At 38.2% G+C, this 25694-nt stretch overlaps 1 protein-coding gene across 19 annotated transcripts in view; it reads right to left on the minus strand.

Annotated features, from left to right (window-relative positions):
- Positions 1–6149: 6149 nt before the first annotated feature.
- MFSD8 (major facilitator superfamily domain containing 8) overlaps positions 6150–25694 on the minus strand; it is a 45877-nt gene continuing 26332 nt past the window's right edge. For 14 of the 19 annotated variants that reach the window (XM_055275902.2, XM_055275895.2, XM_055275891.2 and 11 more), the window contains 5 exons: positions 20324–20432; positions 17710–17844; positions 7792–7895; positions 7456–7703; positions 6150–6769 (listed from right to left, as the gene is read on the minus strand). In XM_055275902.2, coding sequence (XP_055131877.1) covers positions 6563–6769; positions 7456–7703; positions 7792–7895; positions 17710–17844; positions 20324–20432 — 803 coding nt within the window. In that variant the 3' untranslated portion in view covers positions 6150–6562. Of the gene's footprint in view, positions 6770–7455; positions 7704–7791; positions 7896–9054; positions 12452–17709; positions 17845–20323; positions 20433–25694 lie in introns of those variants that run through there. The other 5 variants (XM_063637587.1, XM_055275896.2, XM_063637584.1 and 2 more) reach the window with 3 other exon arrangements.

Raw genomic sequence — 25694 nt, forward strand, 5'->3', positions numbered from 1 at the left:
GGATTTTAGATCTCTCCTGCTTTCTTTTGTGGGCATTTAGTGCTATAAATTCCCCTCTACACACTGTTTTAAATGTGTCCCAGAGATTCTGGTACATTGTATCTTTGTTCTCATTGGTTTCAAAGAACAACTTTATGTCTGCCTTCATTTCGTTATGTACCCAGTAGTAACTCAGGAGTAGGTTGTTCAGTTTCCATGTAGTTGTGCGGTTTTGAGTGAGTTTCTTAATCCTGAGTTCTAATTTGATTGCACTGTGGTCTGAGAGACAGCTTGTGATTTCTGTTCTTTTATACTTGCTGAGGAGTGTTTTACTTCCAATTATGTGGTCAGTTTTAAAATAAGTGCGATGTGGTGCTGACAAGAATGTATATTCTGTTGATTTGGGGTGGAGAGTTCTATGGATGTCTATTAGGTCTGCTTGGTCCAGAGCTGAGTTCAAATCCTGGATATCCTTGTTAATTTTCTATCTCATTGATCTGTCTAATATTGACAATGGGGTGTTAAAGTCTCCCATTATTATTATGTGGGAGTCTAAGTCTCTGCACGTCTCTAAGAACTTGCTTTATGAATCTGGGTGCTCCTGTATTGGGTGCATATATATTTAGGATCATTAGTTCTTCTTGTTGAATTGATACCTTTACCATTATGTAATGGCCTTCTTTGTCTCTTTTGATATTTGTTGGTTTAAAGTCTGTTTTATCAGAAACCAGATTGCAACCCCTGCTTTTTTTTGCTTTCCATTTGCTTAGTAGATCTTCCTCCATCCCTTTATTTTGAGCCTATGTGTGTCTTTGCATGTGACATGAGTCTCCTGAATACAGCACACCAATGGGTCTTGACTGTTTATCCAATTTGCCAGTCTATGTCTTTTCATTGGGGGCATTTATCCAATTTACACTTAAGGTTAATATTGTTATGTGTGAATTTGATCCTGTAATTATGATGCTAGCTGGATATTTCGCCCATTAATTGATGCAGTTTTTTCATAGCATCAATGGTCTTTATAATTTGGCATGTTTTTGCAGCCACCACGGCCAGCTAATTTTTTGTATTTTTAGTAGAGACGGGGTTTCACCATGTTAGCCAGGATGGTCTTGATCTCCTGACCTCGTGATCTGCCCGCCTTGGCCTCCCAAAGTGCTGGGATTACAGGCATGAACCACTGTGCCCGGCCCACCCAATCAGCTTTTTAAGTCCTTCACTTAAAAGCTATTTTATTATGGAAAGATTCATACAAATATAAATGGACTAGGATGATGAGCACCTATGTTACCATCACTCAGCTTCAATAGTTAGCATGTTGCGAATCTTGTATCACCTGTACCTCATTTTATCCTCTCCCAGCTAGATTATTTAGAAGCAAATCCTAGGCATCATATCATCTCATCCCACCACAGCCTCTTATAGCTGGGACTATAGGCACCTGCCACCATGCCTGGCTCTTTGTGTATTTTTAGTAGAGATGGGGTTTCGTCATGTTGCCCAGTTTGGGTTCTAGTCTTCTTAGTTTAAAAGAATTTAAACAAGAGACACAGAGCGAAGGAGATGCAGCATAAGGCAATTTATTGGAAAGGAAAAAGAATATTTCGAAAGTTAACTGCAGAATAGACAGCACACCCTGAAAGAGAGAGGATTCTGCGCACTGGAGTACAGTGGCACGATCTCAACTCACTGCAACCTCTGCCTCCTGGGTTCAAGCGATTCTCCTGCCTCAGCCTCCTGAGCAGCTGGGACTACAGGCACACGCCATCACTCCCGGCTAATTTTTTGTATTTTTAGTAGAGACAGGGTTTCACCATGTTGGCCAGGCTCGTCTCGAACTCCTGACCTCAGGTGATCCGCCCCAGCCTCCCAAAGTGCTGGGATTACAGGTGTGAGCCACAGCTATTTTCTGGTTTTCAGAATAAAGAGTAAATGCTCTAGAAGCCTCCAAAGGTGACCAACAAGTTTATTTTTAATATCATTTTGAACTCATAGATTTTCACACATTTGTTTAAATTAACAACAGATACTATTCTTCTTTATGCATTAATTACCCCATTTTTTGGCCTACTGGCCACTTTGAGTCCTCTGTCCTTTTGGCAAGATTTCAGTAGTCTTTGATAACTTCCTTGCTTTCTGGCACAATAAATGTCTCCAGCTCTCCTTGCCCCAGACCTGAAACTAGCCATGTCTACAAGATGCCCAGGATTCTTTTAAGAGAACATGTTACCTTAAATACCTTCTCACTTTTTATTTTTTATTTTTTTGAGAGGGAGTCTCACTCTGTTGCCCAGGCTGGAGTGCTGTGGTGTGATCTTGGCTCACTGCAACTTCTGCCTCCCTCTGCCTCAGCCTGCAGAGTAGCTGGGATTACAGGTGCCCGCCACCACGCTGGGCTAATATTTGTATTTTTAGTAGAGTCAGGGTTTCACCATGTTGGCCAGGCTGGTCTCGAACTGCTGACCTCACGTGTTCCACCTGCCTCGACCTCCCAAAGTGCTGGGATTACCGACATGAGCCCCATGCCCAGCCACTTTTCTTAAATAAAGTCCAAAATACCTAATATGGAACAGTGCCATGCTTTTAACATTGGTATATTACAAATAAACACTTGTTATACTTGCAGACGGTAAACTGATCCCTTCAGAGCTTGGAGGTGATTGACAGGGCCTGCACTGGCTAAAGATGAGTACAAATGGTTTCATCCATTTCCACAATGGGGCATATAATATTTCCTATGAGTGCAATGATGTGGAAACAGCTGGGAGGGGTAGTGGGGATATATTTTTTGTCAGCAAACCTTTCTTTGGTGGAATCTCATTTTCATCCAGTTATGTCTGTTTAGACCATGTAATTGGGACGAGCTCCATAGGGTTCTTCCCCTCCTCCCTCCCACACTGCATTTCCAGAATGGATGCGTGATCTATGTATGGGTTAGTAGAGGAGTCTATCCTCATGTGGTCAATTCAGGGATGCGTACATGAGCTAAACTTGGCTACTTCATGTTTTTTCTGGTACTACTACCCAAGCCATTTTTCTCTAGAATTGTGAGCTATAAGGATGTTGTGTGCCTAGGGCTGCCAGTGGTCCTCTTCCTACAACACGGACAGCATCTGAAAATAAAGTCAAGCAGAAACATGTAGAACCCAAAGAAAAGAGTCCTGATGACATTTGGACTCTAGCTCCAACCATGCCTAAATAGAACTCTTAAACAACTCTTAGCTGCACACGAAGTCTTCTTAATACTTGGGGACTACAAGGCCTTGCATTGACCCTTTATAGACTCAGCTAAAATTAGGCTTCTTCTCAACCACTATACTCCACCCACCTTGGACCTATTTTTAGTTCTGTGAAAGCTCCAAGATCTTCCACCTCCAGGGCTTTGTACACACTGCCTTCTGCCTGAAAAGTACCTGTCCCACTCTTCACCAATCCAAATTGTTCTCTTCCACCAGGTCTTAGCTAATCATTTCTTCTGTAGAAACATGCCTGACTCTCCTGTTCAGGTCAGGTTCCCTGTCAATCATATTCACCCTCATAGCTCCCTATGCTTCTCTCTCATCACCCTTCCCTCAATCATAATCTTCTGCGAAATCATCTTGTGAATATCTGACTTTCTTGCTGGTACATAAGCCTCATGAAGGTCGGAGCTCTGTGTGTTTTGTTGACCGCACAATCCCCTAAATGACATTGTAATTGGCACACAGTGGGTACCCCCTTAAATATGTACTGAAAGACGACTGAATAAAGTTTTAAAGCTTAAGGTACATATGCAAAATAATCTTGTTTATTAGAAAATGAACATTCACAATGTAAAGTAGAAATTAAATTACAAACAAGTCTTCAATAGTCAAAAATGGTGCCCAGAATTTCTTCTCAAAGTTAATCTATTCTTAAACAGATGCAGATAAGTAGTTTATCCTTGTCAAAACAAAAAATTATCAGATTTCACTTTATGTAAGAGATACTTTTATATGAACCAGAAGAGTTTATTTTTAAATGTAAAGCTGAACAAGATAGAATGGAGATGCTTTGTGAAGTTATAAATCCCTTCAAAATATGAAAATCATCCTTTCAAGTTTAAATTTGTTTTCAAAAACATATTTTCTCTTCTTAAATATGTACTACTCTTAACAATATATCATACCTTAAAATCTCCTGTTGTCATTTTCTTTTTATATGCAACTTGGCCTACTCAAGAAGACATGAACGGAGTGATTTTTTTTCCTCAAACTGTACCTCCTTGCTCTTTTCCCAATCCCATGTTTCTTCCTTTCACCTTCTTTTGTGCCAAGATAAGCAAGGTATAATCCTCCAAAGAAAATGCTCCAAAGAAAATGCTCTCAATAAAAAGGAAAGTAAGAGTTATTTATGCAAGGTTAAGTTTATCTAAATTTTAATCAATATTATAAACCTTTGAAAACTGGGAAACTTTTCTCTGTTATATTCTTGCTGGAAACAGGCTATTATGCTAAGACAAAAGCTCCAGTCAGTGGGCTTATGTTGCCCAAATATTTCTGCTAACAGGAGTCACTGGTATAGTTAAGTTAACCTACAATTAGTAATGAATTGAAACTGCAACTTTCTGGGCTATTTTCCTCACTATGAAAAATAAAGTGGTTAAGACTGTGGACTTTAAGGATAGACTGTTACTTAGACAAGTAACTTTTCTGTGTGTCCATTCTTTCATCTGTAAAATGGGAATCATAATAGTATTTTCACTCCATAAGACTGCTGTAAGAATTAAATTATATGTTACACATTACCTGGAATGTGGAAAGCACTCCACAAATTTTGCTCTTATCATTTTCATCATTACCATTATTCTTGTTATTTTTGTCATGCACACTATGCAAACCAAGGGTAGAGTTTATTCTTTAAGATTAGAAGTGGCCCAAAAAATGTAAGACAGAGAAAGCAGCTGCAGAATAACAGGTAAGAGGGATCCCAGACTTGACCAAATAGCCAGAAACCTGGTTACGGTTCTGAGAAATCTATGGAAGCAGTCTTGCTATGGGTGGCAGAGGAGAGTGAAAAGTCTTCAGAATTTAATCGTAGAATAATTCTAACAAATTAAGCCCTTTATTAGAGCTGAAAAAATTGAGTTTAAGAGCACAGCAAGTTTAGCATAAAGTGCAGATTATACAGTTTTAAATTTTTGTTTTTATTTTATTTTTTTGTAGAGACAGGGTCTCACTTTGTTTCCCAGGCTGGTCTTGAATTCCTGGCCTCAAGCAATCCTCCTGCCTTGGCCTTCCAAAGTGCTGGGATTACAGGTGTGAGACACCGCACCCAACCTATAAAGTGCAGATTATATAGTGTTTATTCTCAGATTTGAAAATATTTCTAACTTAAAGTAGAAAACATTTGGAAAAGTGTTTAGAAATATTTTTGCATTTTCTGTAACAGTGCTTATCAATATACATAGTTATCTACTAGTTCCTTTTATTAGCATTCAACTTATGTAGAGGTAGAAGTTAAACATACAGTGTTATTTAGCCAACTTTAAGTAAACTCAGTAAATTGTTAGATTAGAGCCATTTTGCCTCAAATACTTATTAGCCTGACTAGGTTGGGGCTGTCAGGGATCATCCAAATTAAAAATCCAACTAAAATTCTGCAGCTCTAAACAGCTATGCAGACATAGATTGAAAACTGTTGTGTTCCTCCCCGCCACTACTGAGAGATGGGAAAAATTAAAGTAAATTAATTAATGTTTTACTAATTAAAGTAAATGTTTTTCTCCAGTTTAAAGGGGTTGAAAAATAGCAATAATTTTAAGAAGCCATTTACTGTTTTGTATGTATATACAATAACACATATCTGGATTATGTTTCTAATGTGAATTATTGGCATTTGAAAGAAAGTAGGTATCCCTATTAGGCTAATAGGCAGTGAAGTATCTTGATCTCTTAATCCTCTGTAATGCTCAAGTATTAGCATTATTCATACTCATTTATTAATGCAGGGGTTACTTAGTGAAACCCTGAACTAAAATAAGGCAGAGGTACAGTATTAGAAGAAAGACTCATAGAAGGCAGGGTAGGATGTTAGGCATGCTAAACGGAAAATATAAGTGTTATAATTTTTATTTCATAAGGGAACTTAATAGAAAACGCATTTTTTTTATAAATAAAAAGTAGGTGTCTGAATAAAAATACCTCTACTTGGGTTTTTAAAATTCTATAATTTTATTCTGCTATGGCTAATTCTTACAGAATCCTCTTTCTGGTTCCACTGTATATTATTTTAATGACACTTCTGCAGTTGGTATTAAGAATACAACTTCACATTTATTCATCATTGTCCATTCACTCATTAGTTCATGCAACCACAAAAAGGTATTATAAGAATAATATTTCATTTCTGAGATAAGGAAATTATGATCAAGTATGTTTTTATATAACCTACTATTCACAATGACATGTAGAATTCTGTTATTCAACATATGTTCTTGTTCTTCAAAATCTGCAATATCTGTAGTCTGATTCTTGGAGACTGGCTCACCGCAATTGTCTAGCAGAGCTTTAGACCAGGAAGTGTCACACAGCAAGTATTTTCCATCACAGTCTTAGCTAGTTTATTCCTGAATCCTCCCATATCTTACAGAAAGAGCAATGAGTCTTTTGTAAACCACTCCCAGGAGGGTGATGGTGAGCACTATTATTCCACACACCAGGCTGAATGCCCATCGTGGTCCCCAGTGAGCATACACTTGGCTGATGAACATAGGCCCAAGAATCCGGGCTCCACTTCCAGATGCTGTTAACCAGCCCATGTATACACCCTGTTGGGGGTGAAATGGAGGACAAGCAGATTGATATGGGGGTTTAGTTATTTAAAAGCAAATAAATGGTATTACCAAACTACAGCAAACTTACAAGAATCATTTCTGCATCTTTTACTTTTAAATTAAACATAAAATGCCACCTATAAATATAGCATTTGATATTAAGTCAGATTAAGAAAAATAAAAGGAGTGTAAAGGGAAAAACTTAATGTCTGCCAAAGCCCTGGGAATAATAAAATCGATTAAAATACCTTTTAAAGCTAACATTTATTTTGTACCTGCTACATGCCAGTCATTGAGGTAGGTGCTTTACATACATCATTTGTAATGTTCACAAGTTTCGATGACAGGTGTTATGCCCGTTTAACAAAGGTAGAAGCTGAAACTCAGAAAGTTTAAGTAACTTGTTCAAGAGGTTTGAAGCCATATTTGGCTGACTCCACTGCGCCACTTTACACTCTACCACAATGCCACTCCTACAACTTCTGTATCCAAAACTATAACCCACATAACCTACCCAAGAATGAACTTTATAGAAGTTGTGGGATTTTTAAAAATTTTGAATGCTGAATATGATAAAAATCCCTCAAATCAGTCTGTGTAAAAATAGAGAATGGCAGCAAAAAATGTGAGTGTTTACAAATATATTTTCTATAATTGCAATGTCAGGGTACCTGGCTTACCTGAGGTTTTGGTCCTAGAATTTTTGAATATAGAGTATACGACATAAGATTGCAGACTGGATAGCCTAATCCAATTAGCACAACTGATGTAAGGAACTGGGCCAGATGAATCACCGGGGTGTAGAGGCACCAGGCTTGTTCAATCGAGCAACCAGTTGGTCTTTCATTGTCATCTTCCATTGGAGACTTCCAAAGACCAATAATAATTTCCCCAAATGTGATATTAGGGATTGAATTATTGTGCAAATCTGTAAAAACAAAACCATTGCAGTGCATTACTTGTTGATTTTAGATAAATAACAGAGGTTAACATTATAGAATTATGTATGGCTATACCTTCCCACTGTATTTTGGGAAATTGATTTCCCCAAGGTAACAAGATAAAGAAGCCAACCCATACAACGATGAGTCCTCCCAGTAGAATAGCACGCTCGCCAATCCTGTTAAAGAACAGAAACTCTGTAATTTTAAAATGAAACATTATAACACAGCTTCATTACTTTCATAATTTTAAAAACTAAAAATAATATCTTGTACTTTTAGTGATATATCCATTAAAAAGAATGCTAAATATAATTTTCCACTAAAAATAACCAGGACTCCCCTGAAAAATGGCTGACTTAAGGTCTGGGACACAAAAAGCAGATGAGCTCAGATCTTTCACAGCAAAAAGCACAGAAGTTATCAGTGAGTACTAGGTCATGAGTCTTTTTGACTCAGCCAATTTGAAGAAGCTGGCCAAAAATGTGACAATGTGAGTACCAATCCAGAATAATAATGGCAATGGATTGAAACACACAAAAAGTATTATCATCTGTGGCCTGGTATAGTGGCTCACGCCTATAACCCCAGTACTTTGGGAGGCCAAAGCGGGAGGACTGCTTGATGCCAGAAGTTCAAAACCAGCCTGGGCAACATAGCAAGACCCCCATCTCTACACAAAATTTTAAAAATTAGCCGGGAGTGGTATTTGGTGCCTGTAGTTCTAGCTACTTAGGAGGTGGAGGCAGGAGGATTACTTGAGCCCAGGAGGTCAAGGCTGCAGTGAGCTGTGATGGCACCACTGCACTCCAGACTGGGTGACAGAGCAAGACCCTGTCTCCAAAAAAAAAAGTGTTATAATCTATGAATTCATAGTATATTAAAATAAAGTACTCTTTGGTCAGTTTTTGAGGATGTTAGGGAAACAAGAGAAAATAATCAAGCCTTTATCCTGCCTTTCCTATACAACTGTAGCTCAGGTTAACCAAATAGTTGGTGAGGGAAAGATTCTCTTTATGGTAAGTATTCTAGCAAATAAAGGAATGATAGAATTAAAATACCAGAATTTTGCAATGATTCATTAATGAATTAATGGATTTATGGAATAATCAACAGCTACTTACATGTTAAGAGATAAACAAAACACTGTATTTCTTCTGATATAAGCACATATCCCCATCTATAAAGTATTCTTGCCAAAAAAATGAACCCAAATTTCATCAAGCTTCTAGACGCAAGTACTAGTTTTTAAGAAATACAGCAATCATGTCATCTGCAAACAGAGACAATTTGACTTCCTCATTTCCTAATTGAATACCCTTTATTTCTTTCTCTTGCCTGATTGCCCTGGCCAGAACTTCCAATACTATGTTGAATAGGAGAGGTGAGAGAGGGCATCCTCGTCTTGTGCCGGTTTTCAAAGGGAATGCTTCCAGTTTTTGCCCATTCAGTGTGATACTGGCTGTGGGTTTGTCATAAATAGCTCTTATTATTTTGAGATACATTCCATCAATATCAGTTTATTGAGTGTTGTTAGCATGAAGGAGTGCTGAATTTTATCAAAGGCCTTTTCTGCATCTATTGAGATAATCGTGGTTTTTGTCATTGGTTCTGTTTATGAGATGGATTACATTTATTGATTCGTGTATGTTGAACCAGCCTTGCATCCCAGGGATGAAGCAGATTTGATTGTGGTGGATAAGCTTTTTGATGTGCTGCTGAATTCAGTTTGCCAGTATTTTATTTTTTTACTTTTATTTATTTTTATTTTATTATTATTATTATTATTATTATTATTATTATTATTATTTGAGATGGAGTCTCGCTCTGTCGCCCAGGCTGGTATGCAGTGGCATGAACTTGGCTCACTGCAAACTCCGCCTCCCGGGTTCATGCCATTCTCCTGCCTCAGCCTCCCGAGTAGCTGGGACTACAGGTGCCTGCCACCACGCCTGGCAAATTTTTTTGAATTTTTAGTAGAGATGGGGTTTCACTGTGTTAGCCAGGATGGTCTCCATCTCCCGACCTCGTGATCCACCCACTTCAGCCTCCCAAAGTGCTGGGATTACAGGCGTGAGCCACCGAACCTGGCCTGGGTTTGCCCATATTTTATTGAGGATTTTCGCATCGATGTTCATCAGGGATATTGGCCTTAAATTTTCTTTTTTATTGTGTCTCTGCCAGGTTTTGGTATCAGGATGATGCTGGCCTCATAAAATGAGTTAGGGAGGAGTCCCTCTTCTTCTATTGTTTGGCATAGTTTCAGAAGGAATGGAGTTTCAGAAGGAATGGAAACTTTGTACCTCTGGTAGAATTCAGCTGTGAATCCATCTGGTCCTGGGCTTTTTTTGGTTGGTAGGCTATTAATTACTGCCTCAATCTCAGAACTTATTATTGGTCAATTCAGGGATTCAACTTCTTCCTGGTTTAGTCTTGGGAGGGTGTATGTGTCCAGGAATTTATCCATGTCTTCTAGATTTTCTATTTTATTTGCGTAGAGGTGTTTATAGTATTAGAGAATACTATGCTATTCTCTGATGGTAGTTTGTATTTCTGTGGGACCAGTGGTGCCCAAAATCTCCTTAAGCTGACAAGCAACTTCAGCAAAGTCTCAGGATAAAAAATCAATGTGCAAAAATCACAAGCATTCCTGTACACCAATAACAGACAAACAGAGAGCCAAATCAAGAGTGAACTGCCATTCACAATTGCTACAAAGAGAATAAAATATCTAGGAATACAACTTACAAGGGATGTGAAGGACCTCTTCAAGGAGAACTACAAACCACTGCTCAAGGACATAAGAGAGGACACAAACAAATGGAAAAACATTCCAAGCTCATGGACGGGAAGAATCAATATTGTGAAAATGGCCATACTGTCCAAAGTAACTTATGGATTCAATGCTATCCCCATCAAGCTACCATTGACTTTCTTCACAGAATTAGAAAAAAACTACTTCAAATTTCATATGGAACCAAAACAGAGCCCATAAAGCCAAGACAATCCTAAGCAAAAAGAACAAAGCTGGAGACATCACAATACCTGACTTCAAACTACACTACAAGGCTACAGTAACCAAAACAGCATGGTTCTTGTACCAAAACAGATTTATAGACCAATGGAACAGAACAGAGGCCTCAGAAATAACGCCACATATCTACAACCATCTGATCTTTGACAAACCTGACAAAAACAAGCAATAGGGAAAGGATTCCCTATTTAATAAATGGTGTTGGGAAAACTGGCTAGTCATAGGCAGAAAACTGAAACTGGGCCCCTTCTTTATACTTATACAAAAATTAACTCAAGATAGATCAAAGACTTAAACATAAGACCTAAAACTATAAAAACCCTAGAAGAAAACCTAGGCAATACCATTCAGGACATAGGCATGGGCAAAGACTTCATGACTAAAACACCAAAAGCAATGGCAACAAAAACCAAAATTGATAAATGGGATCTAATTAAACTAAAGGGCTTCTTCACAGCAAAATAAACTATCATCAGAGTGAACAAGCAACCTACAGAATGGGAGAAAATTTTTGCAATCTATCCATCTGACAAAGGGCTAATATCCAGCATCTACAAGGAACTTAAACAAATTTACAAGAAAAAAACCACCCCATCAAAAAGTGGGCAAAGGACATGAACAGACGCTTCTCAAAAGAAGACATTTATGCAGCCAACAAACATATGAAAAAAAGCTCATCATCACTGGTCATTAGAGAAATGCATATCAAAATCACAATGAGATACCATCTCACACCAGTTAGAATGGCCATCATTAAAAAGTCAGGAAACAACAGTGCTGGAGAGGATGTGGAGAAACAGGAACACCTTTACACTGTTGGTGGGAGTGTAAATTAGTTCAACCATTGTGGAAGACAGTGTGGCGATTCCTCAAGGATCTAGAACCAGAAATACCATTTGACCCAGCAATCCCATTACTGGGTATATACCCAAAGGATTATAAATCATTCTACTATAAAGACACATGCACATGTATGTTTATTGCAGCACTATTCACAATAGTAAAGACTTGGAACCAACCCAAATGCCCATCAATGACAGACTGGATAAAGAAAATGAAGCACATATACACCACAGAAAACTATGCAGCCATAAAAAAGGGATGAGTTCATGTCTTTTGCAGGAACATAGATGAAGCTGGAAACCATCATTCTCAGCAAACTAACACAGGAACAGAAAAACAAACGCCACATGTTCTCACTCAGAAGTGGGAGTTGAACAATGAGAATACATGGACACAGGGAGGGGAACATCACACACAGGGGCCCATTGGGGGGTGGGGGGCTATGGGAGGGATAGCATTAGGAGAAATACCTAATGTGGTTGATGGGTGCAGCAAACCACCATGGTACATTTATACCTATGTAACAAACCTGCACATTCTGCACATGTATTCCAGAACTCAAAGTATAATAAAGGCTGGGTGTGGTGGCTCACACCTGTAATCCCAGTACTTTGGGAGGCCATGGAGGACGGATCATCTGAGGTCAGGAGATAGAGACCATCCAGGCCAACATGGTGAAACCTTGTCTCTACTAAAAATACAAAAATTAGCTGGGTGGGGTGGCACACACCTGTAATCCCAGCTACTCGGACTCGGGAAGCTAAGGCAGGAGAATGGCTTGAACCTGGGAGGTGGAGGTTGCAGTGAGCCAAGATCGCGCCATTGCACTCCCGCCTGGGCAACAAGACGAAACTCCATCTCAAAAAGAAAAAGTATAATAAAAAAAAAAGAAAAATATAGCAGTAAGGAAAATGTCTTCAAAACACCAGTGATGCAATCACTAAGATCCAAAATGTGGGAAACTATAGTGCAAAAATCCTGGTTTCTTCAATTTGTAAGAGGAAAAGAGAGAAAAAAACAGAGATGGAGAAGAAACTTATTGATTAAAAGAGACTTAAGAAACTTAAGAGCCTGAGTCTAGTGAACATACTGAAAAACAAATACAACAAAGCCAAAAAACACTTGAGACAGTGGAGAAAATTTGAATGCCATCTGAATATGTGATGATATTAATAAATCTTTTTTTGGATGAGATAATATCATTAACTTTAGAGACACATACTGAAATATTTATGGAAGATATGAAATGATGCCTAGGATCAGCTTCAAAATAATCCAGGTACAGGGGAAAGAGAGTGTGGAATAGCTAGAGGTAGAGATGGAACAGGATTGTCTAAGTGCTTATAATTGTTGAAGCTGGGTAATGGATATTGGAGATTCAGTACATGATGCTCTCTAGACTTCGGTATATGTTGGAAATTCTGCATAACAGTAAAACATAAAAACAAACCCAAAGTCTTCCAAAATACATGCATAAAAACCAAACAACCAAACAACCAACAAAAACCCAATGACTTCCATCGCCCTCAGAATACCAACAGGCTTCACATCTTTCTAACCTAATTTATCATTTGCCTTTTCTCTCACTCTGCTCTTGTCAAACCAGCCTTTCTGCTTGTTCCTTAAACACACAAAGCTCAGCCTTCCCGGGGAAGAGAGTTCCAGGCCATTGCATGGCTCTTTGCTGACTTCACTAAGGTCTCAGCTTAAATGTAACTTCCTCATACATACCTTCCGTGAGCAGTGTATCAAATACAACATTTCCCCACTTCCCAGCCCTGCCCTTGTCACTCCTTATTCTCTTCTCTTCTATTCTTCTTTGTAGTACTTACCACTATCTGACTTCACATTTGTGTTTATTGGCTTTCCCCCTACTGGAATACACGTGCTTTGAGGGGATGGTATTGGACATTCTATAAGAATGTGTATCAGCAGCGTTGCTCTACTTCTGTAGCAAGATGTAATTAATGTACTTCCTATTAACTTTGAATAAAAATATATGTCTATCTTATATCTTGATCCCTCTACTTGGCTCCATAAGGACAAGAATTCTCATAGTACCCCCGTAGCACTGAACCTGATACACTGACTTAACATTTGTTGATTAATTTTAGAACCTTATTAAAGTACATACAGTCTCTGACTTATGAGTGTCCAACTTAGAATTGTTCAGCTTTACAACAGTAGGAAAGTGATACTCATTCAGTAGAAACCGCACTTCAAATTTTGAATTTTGGTATTTTTCCAGACTAGTGGTCTGTGGTATGATACTGTTTCATGATGCTGGACAGCAGCAGAGAGCCACAGCTCCTAATCAGCCACATGATCACAAAGGTAAACATCCAATACTATAATCTACAGTATACTGTATTTGGCAAATTACATGAGATATCCAACACTTTATTATAAAATACGCTTTGTGTTAGATAATTTAGCCTAACTGAAAACTAATGTGAGTGTTGGAGCGTGTTTAAAGCAGGCTAAGCTAAGCTACAATGCTCTGTAGGTTAGGTGTATTAAATGTTTTTTTTGTTTTGTTTTGTTTTTTGCTTTTTTTGAGATGGAATTTCACTCTTGTCATCCAGGCTGGAATGCAGTGGCTCACTGCAACCTCCACCTCCTGGGTTCAAGCGATTCTTGTGCCTCCACCTGTGGAGCAGCTGTGATTACAGGCACTGGCCACCACACCCAGCTAATTTTTGTATATTTAGTTACAACGGGGTTTCACCACGTTGGCCGGGCTGGTCTCGAACTTCTGACCTCAGGTGATCTGCCCGCCTCGGCCTCCCAAGGTGCTGGGATTGCAGGCGTGAGCCACTGCACCCAGCCTGTATTTTCGACTTAGTGCTATTTTCAACTTATGATGATCAGTTTTTCAGGATGTAGCCCCATTGCAAGTTAAAGAGTATCTGTATTTGAGGAATACTTAAATAGATCTGTCTAAATTCATCAACTAATGTTCCACCATAGACTATACGACTGAACTTAATTTTACACAAGCATTTCCCTGAAAATATGTTCCTTACAGTTACACTTTTACAAAATGATTCTTTTTTCAAGAGATGGGTCTTGCTCTGTCACCCAGACTGGAGTGTAGTGGTACAATCACAGCTCACTGCAGCCTCAAACTCCTGGGCTCAAGCAATCCTCCTGCCTCAACCTCCCAAGTAGCTGGGACTACAGGCGTGCTCCATCACACCCACCTAATTGTGTGTGTGTGTGTGTCTGTGAAGAAGTAGGGATCTCATTATATCATAGTGAGATAAGATCTCACTATGTTGCCCAGGCTGGTCTCAAACTAACTCCTGGGCTGAAATGATCCTCCCATCTTAGCCTCCTAAATTGCTGGGGTTGCAGACGTGAGCCACTATACCTTGCCAAAATTATTCTTTTATTTATTTGTATTTATTTATTTATTTTGAGATGAAGTCTCACTCTGTCGCCCAGGCTGGAGGGCAGTGGTGTGATCTCGGTTCACTGCTGCAACCTCCACCTCCCGGGTTGAAGCAATTCTCTTGCCTCCTGAGTAGCTGGGACTACAGGCACATGCCACCACACCCTCTATTTTTAGTAGAAAAATTTTTGTATTTTAGTAGAAACATGCCACCACACCCTGTATTTTTAATAGAAAAATTTTTGTATTTTTAGTAGAAATGGGGTTTCACCATGTTGGCCAGACTGGTCTCGAACTCCTGACCCCAAATGATCCAGCTGCCTTGGCCTCCCAAAATGCTGGGATTACAGGCATGAGCCACTGCACCAGGCCCTCAAAATGATTCTTTTAAACAGTGAATAGACATTCTCAAAAGAAGACATATAAAAGGCCACTAGGTATATAAAAAATGTTCGACATCACTAATCATCAGAGAAATGCAAATTGAAACCACAATTAGGTATTCTCTCAATCCAATTAAAATGGCTTTAATCAAAAAGAGGGAATAATGGATGCTGGCGAGGATGTGGAGAAAGGGGAACCCTTGTATACTGTTGGTGGGAATGTAAATTAGTAAAACCACTATGGAAAACAGTACAGAAGTTCCTCAAAAAAACTTAAAATGGAACTGCCATATGAACCAGCAATCCCATTACTAGGTATGTATCTAAAAGAAATGAAATCAATATATCAAAGACACATCTGCACTCCCATGTTCATTTCAACACTATTCACAATAGTCAAAATATGAAACCAACCTAAGTGCCCATCAATGGACGAATGGATAAATGTGGTATATATATATATATACAAGGGAATATTATTCAGCCATTAAAACCATGAAATCCTATCATTTGGGGTAACATAGATGGAATTCATGGTCATTATGTTAAGTGAAATAAGCCAAGCACAGAAAGACAAATTATCACATGTTCTCACTCATGTGGGAGCTAAAAAAGCGAGTCTCAGGTCGGCAGTGGTGGTTCACACCTGTAATCCTAGCACTTTGGGAGGCCGAGGCGGGCGGATCATGAGGTCAGGAGATTGAGGCCATCCTGGCTAACATGGTGAAACCTGTCTCTACTAAAAATAAAAAAAAAAAATTTAGCCAGGTGTGATGGCATGTGCCTGTAGTCCCAGCTACTTGGGAGGCTGAGGCAGCAGAATCGCTGGAACCCAGGAGGTGGAGGTTGCAGTGAGCTGAGATCGCGCCACTGCACTCCAGCCTGGGCAACAGAGCGAGACTCCATCACAAAAAAGTAAAAAAAATGAATCTCACGAAGGTAGAGAGTAGATTGGTGAGCCTAGGAAACACAGCAAGATCTTGTCTCTACAAAAAGTTTAAAAAAAAAAAATTAGCCAGGCGTTATGGCACACGCCTGTAGTCCTAACTACTCAGGAGGCTGAGACAGGAGGATTGCTTCAGCCCAGGAGTTTGAGGCTGCCATGAGCTATGATCACTCCACTCCACTCCATCCTGGGCAACAGAGTGAGACACCATCTTTTACAAAAAGAAAAAAAAAACAGAAGAAAAGAAAGAAAGAAAAGAGACTACATTGGTAGTTACCAGAGGCTAGGAATAATAGCGGGAAGGAGGCAATAAACAATAGTTGATTAACGGGTACAAATACACAGTTAGAAGAAATAAGACCTAGTTTTCAATAGCTCAGTAGGGTGACTATAGTTAACAATAATTTAGTGTACATGTCAAAAGCTAGAAAAGAGTAATTCAAATGTTCCTAGCATAAAGAAAAGGTAAATATTTAAAGTGATGGTATCCCATTTATCTTGCTAGAAAAGAGTAATTCAAATGTTCCTAGCATAAAGAAAAGGTAAATATTTAAAGTGATGGTATCCCAATTATCTTGATTTGATCTTTATACATTATATGAATGTATCAAATTATCACACATACCCCAAACATATGTACATCTATCATGTATCAATTAAAAAACACTTATGCTGGGCGCAGTGGCTTATGCCTGTAATCCCAACACTCTGGGAGACTGAGGCTGGAGGATTGCTTGAGCCCAGGAATGAGACTAGCCTGGACAACACAGTGAGATATTATCTCTACAAAAAATAAAAATAAAAGAAATTAGCCAGATGTGGTGGTCATGCCTGTAGTCCAGCTATTCAGGAGGCTGAGATGAGAGGATCACTTGAGCCCATTAGGCTGCACTGAGCCATGATTGCACCACTGCATTCCAGTATGGGTAACAAAACGAGACCTTATCTCAAAAAAAAAAAAAGTGTTGTGTGGTCTGGGAAATGACACAAATTTTATTTGCCATGATGATGATATAGAATATATATACTGTGGATAGAAGTTCTAGAATAAGTTTGGTAATCTTAACCAAGATTTTCCAAACTTAACCACTGAATCTTTTTTGTTGCACAATATATATTACAATACAGTAGAACAATGGTTTATGAAATATACTTTCAGGAAAACATAGTAGACAAAAGATAAATAAGAGTCAATTATATACTTTGTGAGAAATTTTGTTTTACCAAAGAAATGCTGTAGGGTATAGAAATATTACAATCTCTTAATAAATTGTAAATTTGTGTGCAAAAAAAAGCTTTAAATTATTTTCCTGGTACATCCATTTGCATTGTTAGCTCTGTTTTTTGTTTTATTTTTTAAAAATAGACATAAAACCAAAAACACTTAACTTACTTTTTGGAAAGTAACTTAACTCCTAAGAAAATAACAACTGCTTCAACCCCAAGAGCAGCAAGTATTATGCCATTATATAACACAGCTTGTTCTTGAGTCCAGGCATACATATCCATTGTTAATGGAGTAATGATGCTAAGAAAAAAAAAATTATTCTTATTTTATTTAAATCACAGTAACTGTTATACTTAAAGTGAAGTGTAAGTTTTAATAATGACAGCTACACATTCAAGAATGTGCATGCCTTTTAGCAATGACAACAGACCTAAGCAAAAGTTTGAACACATTTTAAGCATTTGTTGTTACACACCTAAGTTACTAAGTCTACTTACTCATATTTTACTTCCTAATGTTTAATTACATAACTAATATAGCCATATTACAGAAAGTCTGAAACAAAGGAAAAGGAAACAAACCACACCAATCATAATGCCTATCATTCTAACATTACTAAATAATCATGGTTATATTTTTAATTAAATTGGTCTCTTTCAATGCAATAATGTTATATTAAGTTATCAGAATATACTGGATTTTTGAATGTATATATTTTTCTCTTTACCTCTCAATGTCTCTTCCTTTACACGACTATATCCTTCCTTGCCCAAGTTTCTCTCCCTACATTTGATCTCTTTCTATTAACTGACTACAAAATGCAATTTATATTTATTGTTTATTATTTTTGAGACGCCAAAGTCTCACTCTGTCACCTGGGCTGGAGTGCAGTGGCACGATCTCGGCTCACCGCAACCTCCATCTCCTGGGTTCAAGCAATTCTCCTGCCTCGGCTTACTGAGTAGCTGGGACTACAGGCACCCACCACCATACCTAGCTAATTTTTGTATTTTTAGTACAGACAGGGTTTCACCACATGGCCAGGCTGGTCTTGAACTCCTAACCTCAAGTGATCCACCTGCCTCAGCCTCCCAAAGTGCTGCGATTACAAGCGTGAGCCACCGCACCCAGTCTGAAATTTATTTAACATTGTTTAATTGGTATGTTACTGTTTAATGGGTATGGAGCTTCTGTTTAGGATGATGAAAACATTCTGGAAATAGCTAGTGGTCATGGTTGCACAACATTGTGAATGCACTTAATGCTACTGAATTGCATACCTTAAAAATAGCTAACATGATAGTGCCAGGCACGGTGGCTCATGTCTGTAATCCCACCACTTTGGGAGGCCAAGGTGAGCAGATCACTTGAGCCCAGGAGTTCGAGATCAGCCTGGGCAACATGGGGAAATCCTGTCTCTACAAAAAATATAAACAAATTAGCTGAGCATGGTGGCGCATGCCTGTGGTCCCAGCTACTTAGGGGGCTGAGGCTGGAAGGTCACCTGAGCCCAGGAGGTCAAGGCTGCAGTGAGCCGTGATTGCACCACTGCACTCCAGCCTGGGTGACAGAGTGAGACTCTGTCTCAAAACAAAACAAAAAAAGTTAACACGATAAATTTTATGTTATGTATATTTTCCCACAATAAAAAATTGCCTCTAAAATATCAGGTGTGCTGGAACTTTCATATATCTCAATAATTTTGAAAATAAAAGCACCAAGCAAACCTACAAGTACTAACATAAAAATGACACAATGTATTAACAAGCAAATAAGCCAAGTTGTCAAATGATAATATCACATAATCTACGTAAGTTTAATAGATACATGCGTATACATACACTCTTATACATACATAGGAAAAATGTTTGAAAAAATACAAACTAAAGGCCGGGCATGGTGGCTCACGCTTGTAATCCCAGCACTTTGGGAGGCCGAGGCGGGTGGATCACGAGGTCAGGCGATCGAGACCACGGTGAAACCCCGTCTCTACTAAAAACACAAAAAAAAATTAGCCGGGCGTGGTGGCGGGCGCCTGTAGTCCCAGCTACTCAGGAGGCTGAGGCAGGAGAATGGCGTGAACCCAGGAGGCAGAGCTTGCAGTGAGCCGAGATTGCACCACTGCACTCCAGCCTGGGCAACAGAGCGAGACTCCGTCTCAAAAAAAGAAAAAAAAGAAAAAATACAAACTAAAGTATTAGCAGTGGTTACTTTCACAGAAAGGAGTGGATATAGAAATACAGTTGTAATATTTGGGATTTGAATGTACTATTTTTATAATTTCATGGAAAGTTATTTTAAAAATAAAAGAGCCATACGATAAAGGTCAATAAAGCCTGCACAAGGCAGAGATTTTGTAATATACTAGGTTTTTCTTCGAGGTCAGGTATTAAATTGAGTTAAAATTACCAGACTGAATCATATATATATATATATATATACACACACACACATATATGTAGGAAATTACAGAGCTTAAGGATAATTAAATCATGACACTACAATTTTATAACTGTATTTATCATAAAACTCAGATGAAAGAGGGAAAGAGTAGTGAAACAGATTCTTTTATAAGAAAATAAGGTAGTAAGATTATGGACAAATAATTAACTACATTCAAGTTAAAAGGAACAAAATGTATATACATTTTTTACATCATGGTAAGAAAAATTTGCCTTACATAAGATTTTCAATAACATCTATAGGCCTAATTAACACTGCATTAAGAAATAAAGGTTAAAACATAATCTGATTTAGATGAAGATGGAATAAAACTTACGTTTCAAAAAGGGCAAAGATAAATAGAGCCACGAAAAACAGAACATTGATGGCTACAACAGCAACTTGGTCAATATTTCCTTGGGGAATCTGAGCTTCATCTGTACTTGCTATAGGGAAATAGGAGAAAAATTACATTACCTATACATCTAATTTTTCTTATGACATTAAAGTAATGTAGAAATTACATTGTAGCAAAATTTATAAATAAACATTTAAAAAATTTTTTAGGCTTCAAAGTAGTTTAATAATAAGAGAATTTATTTATATTTTTTCAGACAGGGTATCACTCTGTCATCCAGACTAGAGTGCAGTGTCATGATCACAGCTCACTGCAGCCTTGACTTCCCCAGGCTCAGGTGATCCTCCTACCTCAGCCTCCCAAGAAGCTGGGACTACAGGCATGTACTACCATACCCAGCTAATTTTTATATTTTTTGTAGAGATGAGGTTTCACCATGCTACCCAGTCTGGGCTCGAACTCCTGAGCTCAACCAGTCCCTCCGCCTTGGCCTCCCAAAGTGTTGGGATTACAAGTGTGAGCCACTGTGCATGGCCAACAATAAGATAATTTATATGACAGAAATAATTTTTAAATGGCATTTAAAAGCAAGGTGAATTTTCTTCCCCAGAGATATACTTCAATCCTGTTATCTTAAGAAATACTCAGATGTATTTTGTACTTGGTATATCTCAATCCAAAAACAGGAATGTAATTTATAGAACTCTGTAACATAGTGATCTCATACTAAATAAATTTGCTTTAAATTTCAACCGCAGATTTTTTCCACCTTACTTAAATCTTAGACTGACAAGAATTTCATGACGAACTCCAGTGGTTTATTAAATCAGTTCCCAGTTCTATGATTTACTTCAATGGATAGATATTTTGAATTTCAGTGTTACATGAAATTAGTATTCATGGCCAGAAGCATTGGCTCATACCTGTAATCCCAGCACTATGGGAGGCCAATGCAGGTGGATCATCTGAGGTCAGAAGTTTGAGACCAGCCTGGCCAACATGGCAAAACCCCATCTCTACTAAAAATACAAAAAAAAAATTAGCCGGGCGTGGTGCTGCACGCCTGTAATCTCAGCCACTTAAGAGGCTGAGGCACGAGAATTGCTTGAACCAGGAGACTGAGGTTACAGTGAGCCAAGATTGAGCCACCGCACTCCAGCTTGGGTGACACAGACTCTGTCTCAAAAAATAAATAAATAAATAAATAACAAGAAATTAGTATTCATAAAGATCCTTATGTTATCATTACCATTTTAAAAAACCCTATCACTTATATTTCTGCAAAGAAATAATCAGGATTTGATGGTGGTTTTATAAATAAGGAGGACAAAGTAAGTGTACTGACTTCGCATCTTGAACAATGCCTTAAGCTTAATACACATTAAGCTATTCTTGATGTAACTGAGAATCATGCAGACGTATTAATCTACTCATACATATTCATCACACTGTTTTGTAATTTATCCACTTATTCAGAATAAAATAGTTTTTTTACATAAATAAATACCAAAATAAGCCAGGTATTTTTTTTTTTGGCAGCGGGGGACGGAGTCTTGCTCTGTTGCCAGGCTGGAGTGCAGAGACCCGATCTCTGCTCAATGCAACCCCCAACTCCCAGGTTCAAGCGATTCTCCTGTCTCAGTCTCCCGAGTAGCTGGGACTACAGCTATTTTTGTATTTTTAGTAGAGACAGGGTTTCACCATGTTGGCCAGGATAGTCTCAATCTCTTGACCTCGTGATCCACCCACCTCGGCCTCCCAAAGTGCTGGGATTACAGGCGTGAGCCACCACGCCCAGCCTAAGCCAGGTATTAATACATAAAATATTACAAAGATATGTTTATTTATGCTATCTTAAATTGTGTGTAGTGTCAGTTGTTGTTGGTGGGGGGGGCTTTCCTAAGATGCAGTAAGTTTCTATGATTTTTTTCATAATAATGCCTGCTTTTCTATCTCAGGATTCTTGAGGAGTTCCTCCTCCAACAATAAGTAGATCTGGAAATAGTCTGCTATACTTAAAGGGAATTAAGCACCTTGGACGCTCAACATAGCCTTATGACCTTCCTTTGTAATCACACAAAGAGAACTGGCCACCTTTGTCCAGAACCTTTGCCAGGGGTAGGCCCTGATGGTTGTGGCTCTTGTAGTATTTTGGATAGACCCCTCTGATTCTTAATCACCACCTAGAAGTCAGTCTTTACTCCTTCAAGTCAATATCAATATTGCCCCAAGTCAGACTGGAGTTTGCTTCACAATATGTGGTTAGTTTCCTATAGCCTCTACCCGGTGCTGGCTTCCGTGGGGTATCTCAGAAATGTCGAATCCTAGACTATGGGGATTGACTAGATATCCTAATTATAAATTTTTTAAAAGACTACATTAGTATATGGATTCAAATTCTATGCAATTAGAAATTATAATCCTGTCTCATAATAACCTCTTTAAATTTGAATATCTTTAAATTAAAACAATTATGCAAGTTTTTACCGGACATAGTTTATGCAAACATTTATCGAAATTTAAAAATTTTATTTTATAAAAATTATTTTGAAGTAACTAGAAATCTCATAAAAGAAAACACTACATCTCCTCTAAACTCATTCCCATTTGCACTTTAGAACAGTGCTGCCCAATAAAACTGTGACATGATGGAAATGTTCTTTATCTGTGCTAATACAGTGGCCACTAGCCACATATACCCATTATTGAGCACTTGAAATGTGGCTAGTATGACAGGAAATAATTTCTTAAATTTACTTTATTTAAATCGCCACATGTGGCTAACGGCTACTATACTGGGCAGCATAGCTCTCAATCTTTGCTGCACAAAGTGTGATTTGTACACCAGAAGCATCACATCACATGGTAGTTTGTTATAAATGCAGATGCTCAGCAACTCACTAGGGTTGCCAGATTTAGTAAATATACAGGAGATCCAGTTAAATTTAAATTTCAGATAAACAATAAGTGTTAATATAAATATGTTTTGTGCCATATTTGACAGTGAAGTATAAGAACGTTCCATGAAGTATTTGGATTGTATTTATACTTTTTTTTTTTTTTTTTTTTGGAGACAGAGCCTCACTCTGTCGCCCAGGCTGGAGTACATGGTGTGATACCGGCTCACTGCAACTTCTGCCTCCCAGGTTCAAGCGATTCTCCTGCCTCAGCCTCCTGAGTAGCTAGGATTACAGGCGCCTGCCACCACACCCAGCTAATATTTATATTTTTAGTAGAGACAGGGTTTCAGCATGTTGGCCAGGCTGGTCTTGAACTCCTGACCTCAGGTGATCCACCTGCTTTGGCCTCCCAACGTGCTGGGATTACAGGCATGAGCCACTGCGCCTGGCTGGATTGTATTAATACTAAAAGTTATTTGTTTCCAGGTGCAGTGGCTCACACCTGTAATCCTAGCACTTTGGGAGGCCCAGGCAGGCAGATCACATGAGTCCAGCAGTTTAAGGCCAGCCTGGACAACATGGCAAGATCCTGTCTCTATTAAAGAAGAAAAAAAAAAAACGTTATTTGTTGTTTATTGAAATCCAAATTTAACTGGGTGGGACATATTTATATTAAAACATTATTCAAATTTAATTGGGCATTGTGTGTTTTATTTTTTATTATATATATATATATTATATATTTTTATATTTCTTTATTAACTCCCCTATTCTGAGAAGCAACATCCTGTGTTTTACAGGCAACCCTATTAAGTATCACCCTAAGCCTAATGAATCAGAATTTGCATCTTAACAAGGTTCCCAGGTGATTTCTAAGCACATTAAAATAAATGAAACACTGATATATATCATTATCCCCTTCCAAGTTCTGAAATACTGATTTTTACATATCTTCCCTTTGTTATACCTCTACCTCACCCCCTTAACTTCCTCCTTCGCTTTACCTGATAGCTCCTTGAAGTTAGCATCTCATTTTTTACCTTTGAAAAAAGGAGTTTATACGCACTGCTGGCACTTCACCTCTCATTCTTTATTTTTTATTTTGAAAGTTTTCAAACATATTCTCACATATTCATTCCTCAGATTCAACAATCTTTTGCCACACTTGAATCATCATGCCATCCTTTCTCTCACTCCCTCTTTGCTGCCATAGTGTTTTTCACTGGGTGACTCATAAATTTTTACCTCTAGCTTTTATTTCTACTGTCAAAATTACAAATGCCTGTGGGATTTTTTAGTTGTTCTAGAGTAACAGCGTATTCAGCTTGATCCAAACTGAAATCATCTTCTCTTTTCATCCAACCTCCCTTCCTAAATTCTTGTTCTCTCTCATTCTTCCAGGTGATCTAGAATCAAAACCTGGCAGAAATGTTGGCTCTCTCTAATCCTTAATATTCTCTATCCAAATCTCTATCTTGATTCCTCCTTCAACAACTACTTATCCCTTCTCCATTCTCAGTCACTGCCCTACTTCAGGCCTAGTCAAAATTAATACTTTTATACTGTCTTCCTGAGTCATCCACACAATGTTCTCTTAAAAAGAAAAACACAAATATTGTACCTATGAAAAGCTTAATAGAGAAATTGTTTAAATTTGTTACTGGCATTATATTTTTTTCACATTCTGATACAGTTTCTTTTCCTGGCTTTTCAGTAATGAAATTGTTACCAATGAGATATTACCAGTGAGATATAACCAATCTGGATTAGCCTCTGCATGGAATCAACGTCAAACTTCTCCTAGTTCAAAAACTTACTGTAGCTCCTCACCACTCTGCTCTACTACATTTATCTTCCACTATTTCTTTTGTGAAAATTAAATAAAAGAGCTATGAAAGTACCTGGTAAAATAATACTATGTGTTTTCCACAACTTTATGAACTATTGAGAGCCAGGATTAGTCCTTGCATTCTTTCCCCAAGGAGGATATAATTAGTACCTAAATAACAGGTTTTTTTTGGTAAAATATAGCTACTTACCAGGTTCTCTGACTTATATGAATCAGAGAAGATCTAAAACATGAAAATGTATATTTGTAAAATATACCAAAACAACAAAAATAAAAAGGCAAAACCATACCCGTTCTCATACTTAAGATAATAAAGAACTGATTTAAATAGAAAGACATATTTATTTGGTAGTAAAGATATGGAAATCATTGCAAATATCTCAAAGGCTTTAGGATACTGGCTCTCTGAAAATAAGACAAAGCGATTTTTTACAATGTTTGTAACCTTGTCAATCATGACCACCAAATAACTGATACGGGTATGCCTCTTTAAAAAAAATCAATTTGCTCACGCCTGTAATCACACCACTTTGGGAGGTCAAGGCGGGTGGATCACAAGGTCAGGAGATCGAGACCATCCTGGCTAACACGGTGAAACCCC

This window comes from Symphalangus syndactylus, chromosome 4, assembly GCF_028878055.3.
Source record: "Symphalangus syndactylus isolate Jambi chromosome 4, NHGRI_mSymSyn1-v2.1_pri, whole genome shotgun sequence".
In the NCBI taxonomy this organism is placed as follows: Eukaryota; Metazoa; Chordata; class Mammalia; order Primates; family Hylobatidae; genus Symphalangus; species Symphalangus syndactylus.